At 37.1% G+C, this 15,157-nt stretch overlaps 1 protein-coding gene across 2 annotated transcripts in view; it reads right to left on the bottom strand.

Moving 5' to 3' along the window:
- Positions 1 to 14,740, bottom strand: part of LOC111329034 (protein RRP5 homolog) — a 41,438-nt gene extending 26,698 nt beyond the window's left edge. The window contains exons 1-17 of one of the 2 annotated variants that reach the window (XM_088747604.1): positions 14,658 to 14,740; positions 13,117 to 13,234; positions 12,817 to 12,954; positions 12,312 to 12,485; positions 11,501 to 11,671; positions 9,621 to 9,723; positions 9,324 to 9,427; positions 8,077 to 8,148; positions 7,767 to 7,892; positions 6,388 to 6,588; positions 5,876 to 5,943; positions 5,074 to 5,130; positions 4,694 to 4,754; positions 4,218 to 4,364; positions 2,225 to 2,430; positions 935 to 1,043; positions 403 to 453 (exon numbers count right to left, since the gene is read on the bottom strand). In XM_088747604.1, coding sequence (XP_088603730.1) covers positions 403 to 453; positions 935 to 1,043; positions 2,225 to 2,430; positions 4,218 to 4,364; positions 4,694 to 4,754; positions 5,074 to 5,130; positions 5,876 to 5,943; positions 6,388 to 6,588; positions 7,767 to 7,892; positions 8,077 to 8,148; positions 9,324 to 9,427; positions 9,621 to 9,723; positions 11,501 to 11,671; positions 12,312 to 12,485; positions 12,817 to 12,954; positions 13,117 to 13,234; positions 14,658 to 14,713 — 1,962 coding nt within the window. In that variant the 5' untranslated portion in view covers positions 14,714 to 14,740. Of the gene's footprint in view, positions 1 to 402; positions 454 to 934; positions 1,044 to 2,224; positions 2,431 to 4,217; positions 4,365 to 4,693; positions 4,755 to 5,073; positions 5,131 to 5,875; positions 5,944 to 6,387; positions 6,589 to 7,766; positions 7,893 to 8,076; positions 8,149 to 9,323; positions 9,428 to 9,620; positions 9,724 to 11,500; positions 11,672 to 12,311; positions 12,486 to 12,816; positions 12,955 to 13,116; positions 13,238 to 14,657 lie in introns of both variants that reach the window. The other variant, XM_088747560.1, reaches the window with a different exon arrangement.
- Between the last annotated feature and the right edge of the window lie 417 nt (positions 14,741 to 15,157).

The raw sequence follows: 15,157 nt of genomic DNA, 5'->3' as shown, positions 1-15,157 counted from the left end.
TCTCATCGCTTGTCTGCTTGATAAAGTATTAAGGAGAAAATCTGTATTGGTCACTCATGGGAGTTAGAGGAATAAGTTATCATAACAGCTAAGAATCAGAACAAAGACAGATATCACACAAAAGCATTGGGAACTCGTTAAAAATCGGAACAAAAACAAGTATGTTGTCTGAACCGTAGTAAAATGCGGTAATACTGACTAAACAATATCGAAAAGGAAAAGAATTTTTTTTTAACCAATGGATCATGCACGGAAAAATGACAAAGATGTCACAAGCCACTGTACTTTACTGTCCTGTTACTTATGAAAAACTCCAAAACTGTGTAGCGACGGACGCAACCACCGAAAAAATAAGAAAAAATCTCGAGCACTACAACGTTGAAGACAATGTTATTCGCTTACGGATTTTGTAATGTTGACATTTTCCAAAGCAGGACCAGGCCTGGAACTTTTCTGAAAGTATACAAGGAACATTAATTAATATAAAAATGTTCTGACTTGCGTCAAACGCTTCCTTGTTCCGTCAGAAAAGACATGTTTTACCTTAAAAAAAAAACTTACCAAATTTGGGGGCGAACTAATAAAAATGGGGGAAACTTATTTTTGATGCGGCAAACTTTTCATGATGCGGGATAGCTATATGCAGAAGAGGGCGAATTTGTAATGGAGCGAAACCTTCAGATACTGTGCAATGCAGATTAACCTCAGAATTTTTACAAGGTTTCACCTGACAACTTCCTAACATCCACTTATATTGTTCATGTACTAATTACTCCCAAGTAGGGAGAGTAAAAGCGAAAGTTGATTATCTTCTCCAAGAGGGTGTCAACCTTACACGAGTCTATTTAACAACTAAATTAACTACTCGGCGCTGACACTAGTTATCAAAGGCAAGACCGGAGTTTCGTGATGAGTTTCTTATTAGCCAACATACCTTCAACGATAGCCTCAACCTCATCTGGTCTGGTTCACAACTCAACACATGGCACAACAAAACTTGTCCAAGGTAGAATGCACTACGAGGATCAGTATCGGCAGAAATCCTGTTCATAAACAGAATTAAATACAATAGGCTAAGTCTTCAAGGTCAAGTGGTCCATGACTGCTGCAACTTACCTCCTTTTCTTTACCATAAAGTAACTGGGGGTTTGTTTGATTCCCCTGAATGGGATGCTTGTCCATTGCAGGCAACACCCCAGGGCCGAGTTGTTCGAAGGTCTACTAGCACTAACCAAAGGTTCAATTTCCATCCTGGGGCCCGTTTCTCGAAAGTCCCGGTAACTTAACGGGCCCGTATTGCTGTTCTGTTTTCATTCAAGATGTGGATTTAAAACGTTTTGAAAATGATGAAACAAAAATATTAGCTAAAGAAACAAAAAGGACTGGTTTGGGTGCCCGAACTTGCTTTCTTATTCTTTAAAATTTTTATTTTAAAGCATGGCTTCGGGTCCGTTATTTTACCGGGACTTTCGAGAAACGGGCCCCCGGTCTCTTAAATTCCTTTGTTCAAAAGCCTTTTGGGGATAACTCCCTCTACTCTTTTAAAGCGTCCAATCATCAAATTGTAGACAAAAAGAATTCTATTTAATTTACTTTTAAAGCATTAAGATCAAAAATCAGATTTCGCACTTAGCCTGGGTTATCATAATCCAGTTTTGAACAACCCAGCCCGAGTAATCACCAAATAATCACAGTTAACCTACCAGGGAGTCGGGTTTCTCTAAAGTTCAGCAAAGGGCATTTAACCCTTGGGAAGGAAGGGAGAGGCACTTGCTCAAGAACACAACACAATTACCCAGAGTCGGAGCTTGAACCTAGACCTCTAGATCCAGGGTCCAGCGCACCAACCAATAAGCCAATCAGCAGTGTCCAAATGAATATCAAAAGTCACGTGGGACTGCTTTGGTTATACTTTGCTTCACTTGTTCATTGGTCCACAAAACTCACGCCATCCTCTGAGGCAATCAGAAGCACAACTACAACCAACTACAACTTTCTCACCCGCGTTTTTCCGCGCTTTAAGCAGTTCGCTTGGTTTTATTCTGAGATCAAACAATCCAGATTGCTGCCTAGCTGGAAATTCAGACGTATATTTGTTTCCAGTATGGCCACTACATTAACTCTTATTTCCAATTTTTCCCGACGAATCTTCACTTTACAAGACATTTTCATCTTTCATGCACGTTTTAACAGTATTTTACTGTTTTTAACTCATTGTTCTCACCCAAGTTCACTTCGTGGCACCAAACCCTTGATATTATTGTAAAATGATACAATGCAGCCAAAGTCTTTGATGGCAACAACAAAGCCGTGACAGCTGACTCCAGGCTGTGCTTGAGTGTACTCAGTGATGATTGGAAGCGAGGACTCAATCAACGTCTTCTTGTGAGTGAGGAACAAACGGCGGCTGTCTGGCCAAACTGAGAGAACCTTTAAATAATTCAAACAAAAGAGGCTAAATAACCCAACCTTTGACCGAAATAATTTTGCTTATTAACAATACAAGTCGAAGAGAGCAGGCTGTACCTGAAAATCAAGGACACATTTTCTAAGCATTAAAAATGGAACATTTATATCGACAAATAAAACTTGCAAAATATCAGGGCACACTTGGTGAGGTTAACTCAATTGAACACAAGATTAATCTTTCTTTGTTTTTCTTACAGAATATTCCTCCAGGTTTGAACTGTTCTTCATACCAACGAAAGAACCAAATGAAAGAGAATAATTAGAATTCGCGAGATAATAACGACACAATTGAAAGGTGGACAATCCTCAGAGTGCGCGAGATATTAACGAAACAATTGAATAAAAGATATTATTATCCAACTGTGCTTCGTAGAGTACAAATAACGCCCAAAACAAGTACAAATATCTAGCGGTATTTTTACTCCAGAGAGCCGGTTAGACAGGTTTTCTGGCATCGCGCAAGCGACGAATTGGATTGAAGTAACGAAAAAAAATGGCGGACAATTCAAATTATTTTTCTGACGACGAAGAGTGGGAATGGTAGGCGAATATTGATCCAAGTTTATTAGATAAAGCGAACAAAGAAAAGCAGTTAGTAAGCTGGATTCCCCGCGCCAATTCCGTTGGGCTTCGCACACTTCTGTCACGCACTCCCCGTAAATAAATTTCCGCAAAATCCGCCCGCACTGAAATAACAATTTGAATTCTTGGATAATAAATCTCTTATTAAACGTTTTGTTTTGTAGTATCGCTGAGTATTTTCACTCGTTGTTTGCATTTTGACGAGCCCTTCGGGCTCGTCAAAGTACGGCACAACTCGTAAGATATATAACCCCCGAATGCGCGAGTAACGGAACAAACAATTGATCGAAAGAGAATCCTTAGACTACATAAATAACGAAATAATCAAAAGAAGATGAGTCTCCAGTGAACGACATACTAACGAAGTAATGGAAGGAAAGAAAATCCGTTAAATGCGCAAGATACGAACGAAACAATCGAATAAAACAGAACCCTTAGAGTGCGTAAGATACCAACAAAACTATTGAATCAAAAAGAATGTTCAAAGTGCGCAAGATAACTCCGTGGCGAGACACTAATGCACGAGACATTAATGCAACAGCTGAGAAAAAGACAGTAGTTAGGGCACACGAGATAAGAACGAAAAAATTGAAAGAAAGATAATCCTTAGAGTGCGCAAAGCAATTTGAGTGGGCAATACAGTAACAAAGCAATTGAACGAAAGAGAATCTTTAGAGTGTGGGAATTACTAACGAAACAATCGAAGAAAAGAAAATGCAAAGAGTGCACAACATACCAAAAAAATATTCGAATGAAAGAGGATCCTTAGAATTCGCGAGATATTTACTAAACAATTAAAAAGTAGACAATCCACATTGTGCGCGATATACTAACTTAACAAATGAAAAAAGAGAATCTTCAAGAGTGCGCGAGATACTTACTAAACAATTAAGAGGAAGACAAACCTTTGTATGCGCGAAATAGGATTGTCTTCCTTCAACCGTTGTTAGCATCTTGCGCACACTAAGGACTGCCTTTTTTTCAATTGATTTGTTAGTAAGAGTGTGCAAGATACCAACAAAACAATTGTAAGGAAGACAATCCTTAGTGCGTGCGAGATACTAACAAAACAATAAAAAGGAAGATAATCATCAGAGCGCGCAAGATATTAATAAATTCGAGTTAATTCTTCGATTAATCAATTATTACCAATAACACCTACGTACCCTACATTTAACAGTTTTTCCGTCTTTTAATTTCTTCTCTGGATGTTGAAGATTTATATCTGCTAAATGAAGCGTACGACACAAGCCTCTGATGTGGTCCGTTAAAGAAATGAACATTCCAAACTTCTCTAAACTCATTATCTTTCCCTAAAAAAATTAAATAAATGAATGAAAATATAATTTTTAAAAAAAATCTTTGAAAAGAGAGGGGTCCAACATTACTTCTTGACCAACCTAAGCCTGTCTTCTCTCCCTCTCCCCTTCCCTCTCCCCTCCCTCTCCACCTCCCTCTCCCCCTCCCTCTACCCCTCCCTCTCCCTCTCCCTCTCCCCCTCCCCTACACCACCCCCTCCACCTCCCCTCCCTCTCCCCCTCCCCTCCCCCTCCCTCTTCCCCTCCCTCTCCCCCTCCCTCTCCCCCTCCCTCTCCCAACAAAGAAAGAAGGAAAACTTTTCAAGGACTGAGGACTTTCTTACCTTGACCAATTCTCCTGGCTTTATATCACAATAACTCAAAAATGGTTGCTCGATGACAGACCTTTGAACGTGAAAGTGAAAAGAAGTCTCTACATACATGTACAAGTGCATTGATGAATTTAAATGTTTTAATTCTTTAAGGATATTACAAGAATCATTTCATTTACATTGCAAGAAAAGATGATATCATCAAAGGATGCATCAACACCTTTTACACAAACATGTACTAGGATGTGTTTTAATGACAGGGATGAAACGCAGGGCAATTGAAGGGCTAAAAATAGGTCAAAAAGCCATTCATAACAGTTGAACTGAGTGACATAAATGTTGTCACATATTCAGACAGTTTGCATGAGCAAGCAAACAACTCAAGAACTCACCTTTCCATAGTCAAGTTAACCAAGCCATCTAGAGAATTGAAACCAAGAATACGGCACCTGAAGGGTAATTTGCACATTATCAACAATGCTGAGTGAAACCAGGTTAAAACATTTGAGCCATAAACAGAAAAGCCTATAGTGACGGTCCTTTTCAACACTAGGGTTTTCCAATTTCTTTCATATACTAACGGTATTTTCCTTTTCCAGTCAGGCTCTTGATCAGTTGTTTAGATACTTTTTTAGATAGTTTTCCTGTCAATAATGTTTACTAAGGCATTAAACCCCTTTAATCCCAGAAGTGATTAGAAGTTAGACAGGTAGAAGTTGTTATCTTGATCTAACACCAAATTCTTGTAACTGATTTAAAATGAAATGTGTAGCAGCTATAGGGGAGAACTAATAACTAGATCTTGGAGATTTTGCAAATAGTTTTTGACCATGTATTGAGTTCTCCCAGAAAAAAGGTTCTGTAAGTTAAAATGCCACTGAGGTAAGAACTCTAGGGAAGTAGGCAAAGGGTAGAGGAACATATCAGATTTTATCTTGATTTTTAATTTTTTTTAAAAAATCAGTGACAAATCTCTACCAAAGCAAGTGTGCTAAAATGCCACAAGATGAAAGTGTTACAGTTTGTTCACTTCAAAGACATTGATTTGCCACCTTAAAGAAAAAATCCCAAAATTAGTCCACATCAGAAATTTTTGTAATCTTGAAACACAACCATTTGTTCCTGCACAACACAGTTTTCTAATAAAAATCAAACTCCAACAAAATTATCACGCCATATTGTGGTTCAATCTACCTGTGGGTGCTTCCAACTTTATACTTCTTTCCCAGTTTCTCAACATGCTCGTCTGACACTCTAGAAATCTTAAGTCCAAAAATAAAAAATTTCAGCAGCACTGTCAGGGAAAATTGGTAATATACTAAAGATTCCCCATCTTGGAAGGTTAAAAGCCAGGGTATATATGTAGATCTGACCAAGGAATGACCTCATTTTCACAGGCAAGACACTCTATGTAAGACCTCTCTCCATTCAGGATTATAACCAGGGTGATTGGCAGGTCTGCATCTTTCATTTAAAGCATTTTAAGAAAGCTTTACCCTTGCCTTATACCTTCAAAATGCATTATTTGTATCAAACTGGGCAAATCTAAATCAAGACAAACCCTATAAAATTGCCAAGCCCAGAATAACAATCATCAATTTTCCTCAATTGTGGAATGCAGGAATGAAGTAGTACAGTGTAGAGTGTGTGCATCCACAGAGTTGAATCTCTTTCACTAGTAAATTATTATAATAATAAAAACTTACATGAGTAAATCCAAGAATTCCATCTGAAAAACTAAAAAATAAACCCATTTTCTGGTCAACTCTGATCACAACAGCATCATCAATGACATCACCCATTGAGCAATGACCAAAGCTTGCAGTTCTGTGGAGTACAACTTTCTCTTGAAGACTTACTCCAACTGTCTTCTTGTTGGCATTCACATACAGAATGCGACATTTTACCTGCCAATACACCAAACAAGCAAACAACAAAAGATAAGATACATTAGGGAGGAACTAGGGAGAAACAGTTAACACCATGTGTACCAATGTGTACCTAGCCTGATAACAAAACTGTAGAAAAGTATCTTCTGGCACAAACAAGCAATTGCACTACATGGCTACACTTCATTTCAAGGTCTATCCCATAGAGAGACCTGGGATAGCTTTCAGAATTTTTTTTTTTTTTTCATATGTCATGTAAATTCATCTTCTTACTCTAGGTGACTGCCAATTTTTCAAAACTACGAATCAAATTCAATCTACATGAGAAACAAAAGTCTTGAGAGTGGCATGTTTCAACCTTGAGCTTAAAGAGTCAGGGCTCCAAAGAGCCCCTTAGGTGCACATCAACTTGGTTAAATTTTGATGAAACAAAGTCCTCCATTTGTTTTTGAGGCAAGTCCTTTGCTATCAAAATCATAAGTAATGTAGCTGATAATTCAATTTGTGACAAATGTTGCTGCTCTTAGACCCATAGCCATCTAAGTTACATACTATATAACATGAATAAGTGCTGCCACTCCCCCCCCCCCCCCCCCCGAGAAAGTACCACACCTCCTACACAGCACTTATTCAAATAATTCTTTCACAAGCCAGGGCTCGAAATTAGCGATAACCTGTTATCCAATGGTTAGTAATTTTCAACGTTTGGTTACTAAAAATGTGTCCAACTAACCCGACATGGTTAGTAAAATTTTCTAACATATTTAAACATTGGTGGACTTCAGAACAAAGAGCATGTAGACCCGACTCTCAGAAGAATACTTAGAATACTCAAGTTGTTAAATCAACTTAAATTCTTTTTCGAGAATGTGCTGTAGATGTACTGTTCTTGACTAATCATGGTAAACGAGAGGGAAATTAAAAAAGTGCATTTATAATTGTCAACGTTTTTAAGGTCACCATGCAATTTCAGCCACTCTTTAATTTGTCCTAGTCGTTATTATCAAAATGTTGAATATTTGAGATATCGTAACTTGTGAGCTTGGATACCAAACTTTATAATTTGGTTAGTAAAAAAGATGTCTACTAACCTGAAGGGTTAGTGCTCCAAAAATTAAATTCGAGCCCTGCAAGCAGTATTTGGGAACCATAATAATTACACTTAATATGTGACATCATACACTATATTTAATAACCTTTTTCTTTACAGGATAGGTTTCCTCCAAATTCTTTCCATCCCCACCACAGTTTGGAAGATGAATTATATCTGCTGATCCTTCGAATCCTCCCAAGAAATTGAGTATCAGACCACTCCCAGTCACCTGTGTTTACAACAAAAGTCATTTTATAAGGACAGCAGCATTACTGGTAATTATAATAAGGGGAGTTTTTCCAGATAGTGACACAGCTTTTACTGTATACTGCATGGAGCACTTTTGGATTGAACCTTTAAAACCAAACTCCAGTCAGAACTACGATAATATATCACAAGGACTAAGATATTACCTGAGTTACAGATGCTTTGACAAGCATTCCAGGAAGAAGAGCTGAGAACTTCAATTTCAAATCCTCTGTAATCTACAAAAACAACAAAAATAATGTGACAACAAACTTTTATTCTCACAAAATGGTATTCAAATCAAACAGGAAAATTGTTTTAAAATTTACAGGTAAAATCAAAAGGAGAATCGTTGAATCATTATTGGAGCCTAGAGGATAGAGGAACCATGAGAGCGTCCAGTAATGGCAGATATTAGATCTAAGCTCGCGTTAAAGTGGTTTTGTTTGAATATGCACGGAATCAAGGCACTTGGGCCAAAGGCTTTGTAAATTCTAAAAGGTATCACTGTATATTTCAAAACCACTCGCATTTTATGCTATTTTTTTACTTTTATTGACAATCTGAAGCATTCAAAAGGCAAAGATAGCAATGGTTAGACATTGTATTGCATTCGGATGCAACAACCAGAGCGATAAACCGCATTGCAAGCATCTTTCGTGGCATTCACTGCCACTGAACAACAAGAAACTTCTGGCGACTTGGCTAGTCAAGATCAAACAGGAAAACATGCCCGTAAGTAACAATTCCTTTTATGCAGTGAACATTTTGAAAAGGAAGCCTTTTCCAAGTCATATGCTGGCTGGAAAGTAAGTCCTAAGTCAGACTCAGTTCCAACAATATTCAGTTTCTCCGAACAGAAAACCAAAAGGAAGGCTCCAAAGGAAAGACACTCGATTGATGATGCTTTCCGGCCAGCATATGACTTGGAAAAGCATTCCTTTTCAAAATGTTCACTGCATGAAAAGGAATTTTTACTCACGGGTGTGTTTTCCCATTTGATCTTGACTAGCCAAGTCGCCAGAAGTTTCTTGTTGTTCAGTGGCAGTGAATGCCACGAAAGATACTTGCAATGTGGTTTATCGCTCTGGTTGTTGCATCCGAATGCAATACAATGTCTAACCATTACTATCTTTGCCTTTTGAATGCTTCAGGTTGTCGATAAAAGTAAAAAAATAGCATAAAATGCGAGTTGTTTTGAAATATACAGTGATACCTTTGAGAATTTACAAAGCCTTTGGCCCAAGTGCCTCGATTCCGTGCATCTTTAAACAAAACCGCTTTTACACGGGCTTAGATCTAATATCAGCCATCGCAATAGTAATAACATTTTCAAAATGTGATTATGTACAAGAGATCACAAACATAAACCTTACTGCTTACAGCTGGTGCACTTTTTGATGTACATACATACCATTGCACCTTGAATCTCATCTTCATGTACACTGACTGAAATGAACCTCTGCTCTTGCGCCACAGACTTGATTAGCAGTGAAAGGGGATTACCCTCTTCAAATTCTAGAAGAAGTTACAATAAAGTCATTGTCCATTGTTTTAAAAGAAAATCATTTTAAACCGAAAATGTCAAAAACACTGTTTTAAAAAGAGCCGTCTCAAAAAAAAAAACAAACACGTGGTATATGTACTAAGGTATGTAGTATGTGCATACTTAGACAAATTTAATATAACTTCTATTACTATCAACTGATACCTCTGGTTAGACTGGTCTTTGGTAGAAAAGCTGATGTACCATCAATGCCAAATGATATGAGGTAGCCATGGTCTTCAACACTTTTTACAAACCCTGAAAGGACCTACAAATTTTTAAGATGAAATTAATGTTTACAGCTAGTAAGTAAGTAAGTAAGGACTTTATTTATAGAGGGGGACACGTAACAGCTGAAAAGCTGACAAACCTGTGGCCCTCTAACTAGATTATACAGCATTACAAAAAACTGATAAATAAATAAATATATAAATAATTACAAAATTCTATGATAGAAATAGCAGGATATATTAAAAATATTCAGAAAGATAAAATTAATTTATAAAAAATTAAAATTAGATAATGTGCTATTGCTTAATATTGTTTCAAAGTTGTCCAGGTTTTTATATGAGCTTATAAAATGCTTTTTCACAGCTGTTTTGAATAGTTTTATACTAGGCTTATTTTTGATATCATGGGGAAGGCTGTTCCATAACTTAACTGCGTCAACACTGAATGCCTTGCCACCATCGTTATTTCTTAGGTATTTGGGACACACTAAATTTAAATTGCCATGTCTAGTAGACCTATTGTGTACAGAACTGTTCGTCTTGAGCAAGTCTCTGATGTAAATCGGAACATCGCCTTTAAGGCTCTTAAAAATCATTGTACACTTATTTAGTTTGATTTCATCAAAAAAAGGCAACCAGCCTAGTTTACTAAAGTTTACAACACTTCTAGAATAAGAGTCCACTCCAAGAATTACTCGGGCAGCCCTTTTCTGTAACCTTAGGAGACAGTGGAGTTCTTTAACGTCGCAGATATTCCAAACCATGCTCCCAGCTGAGTGCCACAATTTAGCCACTTAGTCACATATTATATGATCTGTAAGCAGGTACTTGATGTATTACTTAATCAAAACAAACTAATGAACAATATATTGATTATATTAAGTTTTCAGCTGGCTAAAGGAAATGTTCATAAAGTTATTAATCACTCAACATACACATGGTCATTTATGTGTTACATATACAGAAAGAAGCTAACAGTGAATGGAAAAAGTCATGGTACACTCTACTACAATCTGAATTTTTTCGGTAACTTTCATTCAGCTCCCCCTTCTCCCCCTTTCAGTTGCCTGGTGTTTGCAAAATGCTCCTTAATTTCAAGCAAGCTAATGTTTGGCAAGGGGGGGGGAGGAAGGGAGGACTTTTAAGTAGCTTGTTAAACATGAATTACAAGACTCTTGAGGAAACTTATTTTGTATGCCTTTTAAATTAGCACTGTTCCATTTTGTATGGTTCAAAACTTGGGTGATAAACAAAGAAAAAAAAGTCACACATTTCATCGAAGGGTGGCCCAATTTCTGTAAGGATCTTGCATTGCCAAGTGAAATCCGAAAAGAACAACAATGAATAAGCAATGTGCCTAAACAATAGCATGAAGATATGAATACTTAACAACCCACAAAACATGGGTACACACTTAAATTGAAATGAAGTTGAAATGATTTCTGTTTATTATGTTGAGTGGAAGGTTGTCAACAACCTAGTATGTAAGAGGAGACATGCCAACTACTTTTGCCACTCACAATAGATACACAATGTACATGTCACTGGAACATGTAGAGCACAAGAGGAGACATGCCAACTACTTTTGCCACTCATGATAGATACACACTGTACATGTCACTGGAACATGTAGAGCACTGGACCCATAGTTAGCCATTCTCCCAACTGAATCATCGGTTCCAACCCCTCCTCATTTCCCTTCTCAAAGACCACATTTGAATCACTGTGCTACAGTTCTCATCTACATCAAGTCTGAATGACAAAAAAATGCACATCTCTTATATTCCAATTATTATCAGTTCTACATGTACTTACCATTCCTTGCTTTAAAGATGACTTGGTGATGCCACTATTGAGCTCTTTAGGATCCACAGATAATTTGATTTTTCTTTGTCCAGGTTTTGAGCCTTCAGTCTCCAAGACTGAACATTGCACTAGAGATCCTACTGCAAAGAATTTGGTGAGCCCTGGGAAACTTGGTGTGTCCTGTAATAAAAAAGATAGAGTTTTCCTGTACATGACAACTTACACTTTCAAAACAGGCGGGAAAAAAAAATAGGCATCTCTTTGAGATGGTAGAACCAAAAAATACCTGAAAAAAAAATCAGCTCGAGGAGGTAAAATGTGGCATTTTGGCAATAAAATTGACTAATCAGCTTTATTCACAAAACACAGCATTTCACAATCCAAAAATTTACTTTTACATTCTTGTGCATAACATTGTAAGTGTCAGCTTTGCAACACAACATAGCTCATGAGAAAGGGTCAAGTTCATACTTGTTTCATAACATGAACTTGGGACGTGTGTGAACCTGGTGAATCTGACTAGATCCCAATAATTTAAAGGATCTAATCACTCCTGAGATCTCATTGTTAATTCTCTTTAATGTCTACTATATTATTCTTATAATAATAAAGTTTGTAGACTTTGGTATTTGATCACCTGTTTGATATTTGTATCATTATTGTAAAGAGAAATTGCCTGGTCACTCATGGGAGCATAACCATTAATTTATTTATTTTAGGGGGGGGGGGAGAGAGTGCTGAGGACAACATAAAGAATACAACAACCCCTGATTACAGATTTTTGGATGTTGTCCCCTCACAATTAAAAGTTATTTCCAACCTCTGTGTCTCCACTCTCATCAACCTCTAAGATGTTCTTCAATCTTTCAGTGATCTTCTCATTCACGTTTGTAATATGGACAAATCCACTCAAACCATTTGGAAGACTCATAACCATGTCATATTCATTCACTTCACGGATAGCTCCCAACACTTTCATTCCTACATAAACTTTCTGAAAAGAATTTAGAGTGCAAAAGTTTTGAGCACCAACAAAATACAACAAGGAAGGACTAACACGCTTGTTAAGAGTTTCAGGTCTCTTAAGTTAAAGGTTCTGTGAAAGAGATTATAAGGCCAGCATGCAAGTCTTTCGGACAAAAATTAATACAGATTATTTTAAAAAAATCAAAGCTCCTTGAAATTTTTCACTTTCCATTGCTGAAACCACTGCATTGACATGATTTTAACTCTGACTATTTCACCTTATATATGCTTATTATGATAATGGTTGATAAAATAAATTGAGGAGTGTAATTATGAAAGATCACAAGACACAACTGTACCTTGAAAGTCAGAGTTTCCACAAACTTTTGTTTAGACTTTGCTATAAATTCAGGTTTGCTATCATCCACTTTGGACTTCTTGGGTTTCTTACTTTTCTTTCCACTTTTTGGGAGTAATTCTGGATCTGATGATGACCTCTACAAGTAAAAAGGTGAAGTATACAAGGTTGAGGGTTATGACCATTCTTTATTTTTAAAGCCTCTATCCTGATAATACTTAGATGTAAAGCAAATTCAAATTACTGAATTACTTAAAATGGGTGAGTTTGTCATATTAAAGAATCCATGTTACTCCATTACCCCAAACAGAACATCCCTCTCAGCCTCATTCTTTATTTTCCTCACTTCCAGAGGACTCAGGGCAGAAGTACCACCGCGGGGAAAGTCCACTTCCTCAGCATTTCTTTTGTTAAAAACACTACTGAATAAAATCAAGCGATAAGTTAAAATAACAATAATAGCAATAAAAAGGATAGGTATAACAACAACAACAACAGCTACAATAATAATAAATAACGGTAATAGGACCACGTGGAGTCCAATTCTGTCTTTAATAAAATTGGACATCTGTGAAGCTGGAGTCCAATTTGTTTATCACAAGTATGATTACCTACAGAATTAGATGACACAAAATTCTGTTACCAATTAATCAAAACTATGGCAAAAGTTAAGAAATAGACAAGACATTGGTTAAACATTTTCATAAAAAAAGCAAGAGGTAACTCTGTGAAATGCATGATAATAGTGCACATACATGACATGCTCTGTTAACTTACACAGACATGATGTGTTAACTGTCCCTTTTTGTTCTCTTACTCTGTCCAATTATAAGCACGATGCATACACTGTCCTATAAGCACTCAAACCGGGCTGGTCATGACCAATCTTGTTTGAGAATTTTGTTACAATTTTGATTATTATGATAATAATACTCCCAATAACAAACATAAAACTATGTGATAATTACAAATGAAAATGAAAAAAGAATAGATAATAAACTGAAATAGTTCAATAACTCCATTTCCTTCCTTTTTCCCCATTGAAACATTTAATTCCAAAGGAATAAGTAAAGCTGGACCACAGGTCGGAAGAAAACACATCTCCAACTAAAGGTTTCTCAGTTCGACACACTCTAGTAACTCAACCCCCCAAGTGGAAGCCTGATACTTAGAAAAATAAGACAACCCCTGACTTATGTGAGCATATCAAGTACAAGTACTGCATTTCTAGCTATGAGCCACAGCTTTTTTTAACACAAAGTTTACGTTCTAAAAGTTGGTCTGGAGTTGTTGCACATGTCTGAAAAATTGATACATGTAACAGAGGTAACCTCTGCTTGTTTCATGTGACCTAGCGTTGGGTCCCATAAAAGCCGTTGGGCAGACATGCACATGCATTCACATCCCGTGATGTTACCATCGGGAAATGGGAGTTTACAAATTGGAATCTGCCTTGCTCACGACATTCACGGCGATCAATCAAGCTCATATGTATTATAGGGAAAGAACACTAACTATATAATGACTTTTCTGCATGAGGACTGATTTCCAAGTAAAATTCCAGACTTTCTGAGAGAATACTTTCATCAACGAGTATTGATGGGTAGCTACAGAACTTGATTTTGGCTAAAATTTTTGACTGAAAGATTTCGATCGCTAACTTTAAAGCTTCAGTCGTCTTCCGAAAAACACGTGGGTTACCAAAACAAGCACACATGGGATTATGCAAAGACTTAGATCTCAACTGTGTTTCGGCAGTAAGATCCCTACTCACCTAACAAAAATAATGTTATAGTTCTTTAAGTTGTAATGAAATCAAACTATGCCTTAGGCTTTACTAACCTTGGTGTTTCAGGGCTTTTTAAAGCGCTTTTCCCACGACCTACCTTGGTCGCCATCTTGCTTTTTCAAAATGTAGTGTCCAGTCTGCTTCAGTCAGTTTCCTGAGAGGATCACAGGCATGCAATGCATGCACGTGGTGAAGAAAGTGGTCTTCAACCCCAATTCACATCAGCGACCACATGTCTATAAACGGTTCAAATTGTTTTCTTCGTTGAAGCAGTTAAACTACTGTTTTTCAACTTGAAATTTAGCAAAATGAAAATACAAGTTAGTGATCACTTGAATACTGGGCAAATCTGAGCATTTCCGTTTTCTATGGCTGATTTCATACAGTTAAACCTGGTTTTACTAAACTCATTTTGCTGGCGCGAGTAAGGTATTAGATGGATAGAATATTCAGGAAGGTAACCGGTTAAGATTAATTTCAATATATCAACAAAGTTGAAATGGTAAATTGGCCACCGTTACGATTATAAAAGCTGACGTTTCGAGTGTTAGCC

This window comes from Stylophora pistillata, chromosome 1 (genome assembly GCF_964205215.1).
Source record: "Stylophora pistillata chromosome 1, jaStyPist1.2, whole genome shotgun sequence".
Taxonomy (NCBI): domain Eukaryota; kingdom Metazoa; phylum Cnidaria; class Anthozoa; order Scleractinia; family Pocilloporidae; genus Stylophora; species Stylophora pistillata.
Note: the sequence above shows the minus strand (reverse complement) of the source record. Positions and strands in the feature narration are given on the sequence as shown.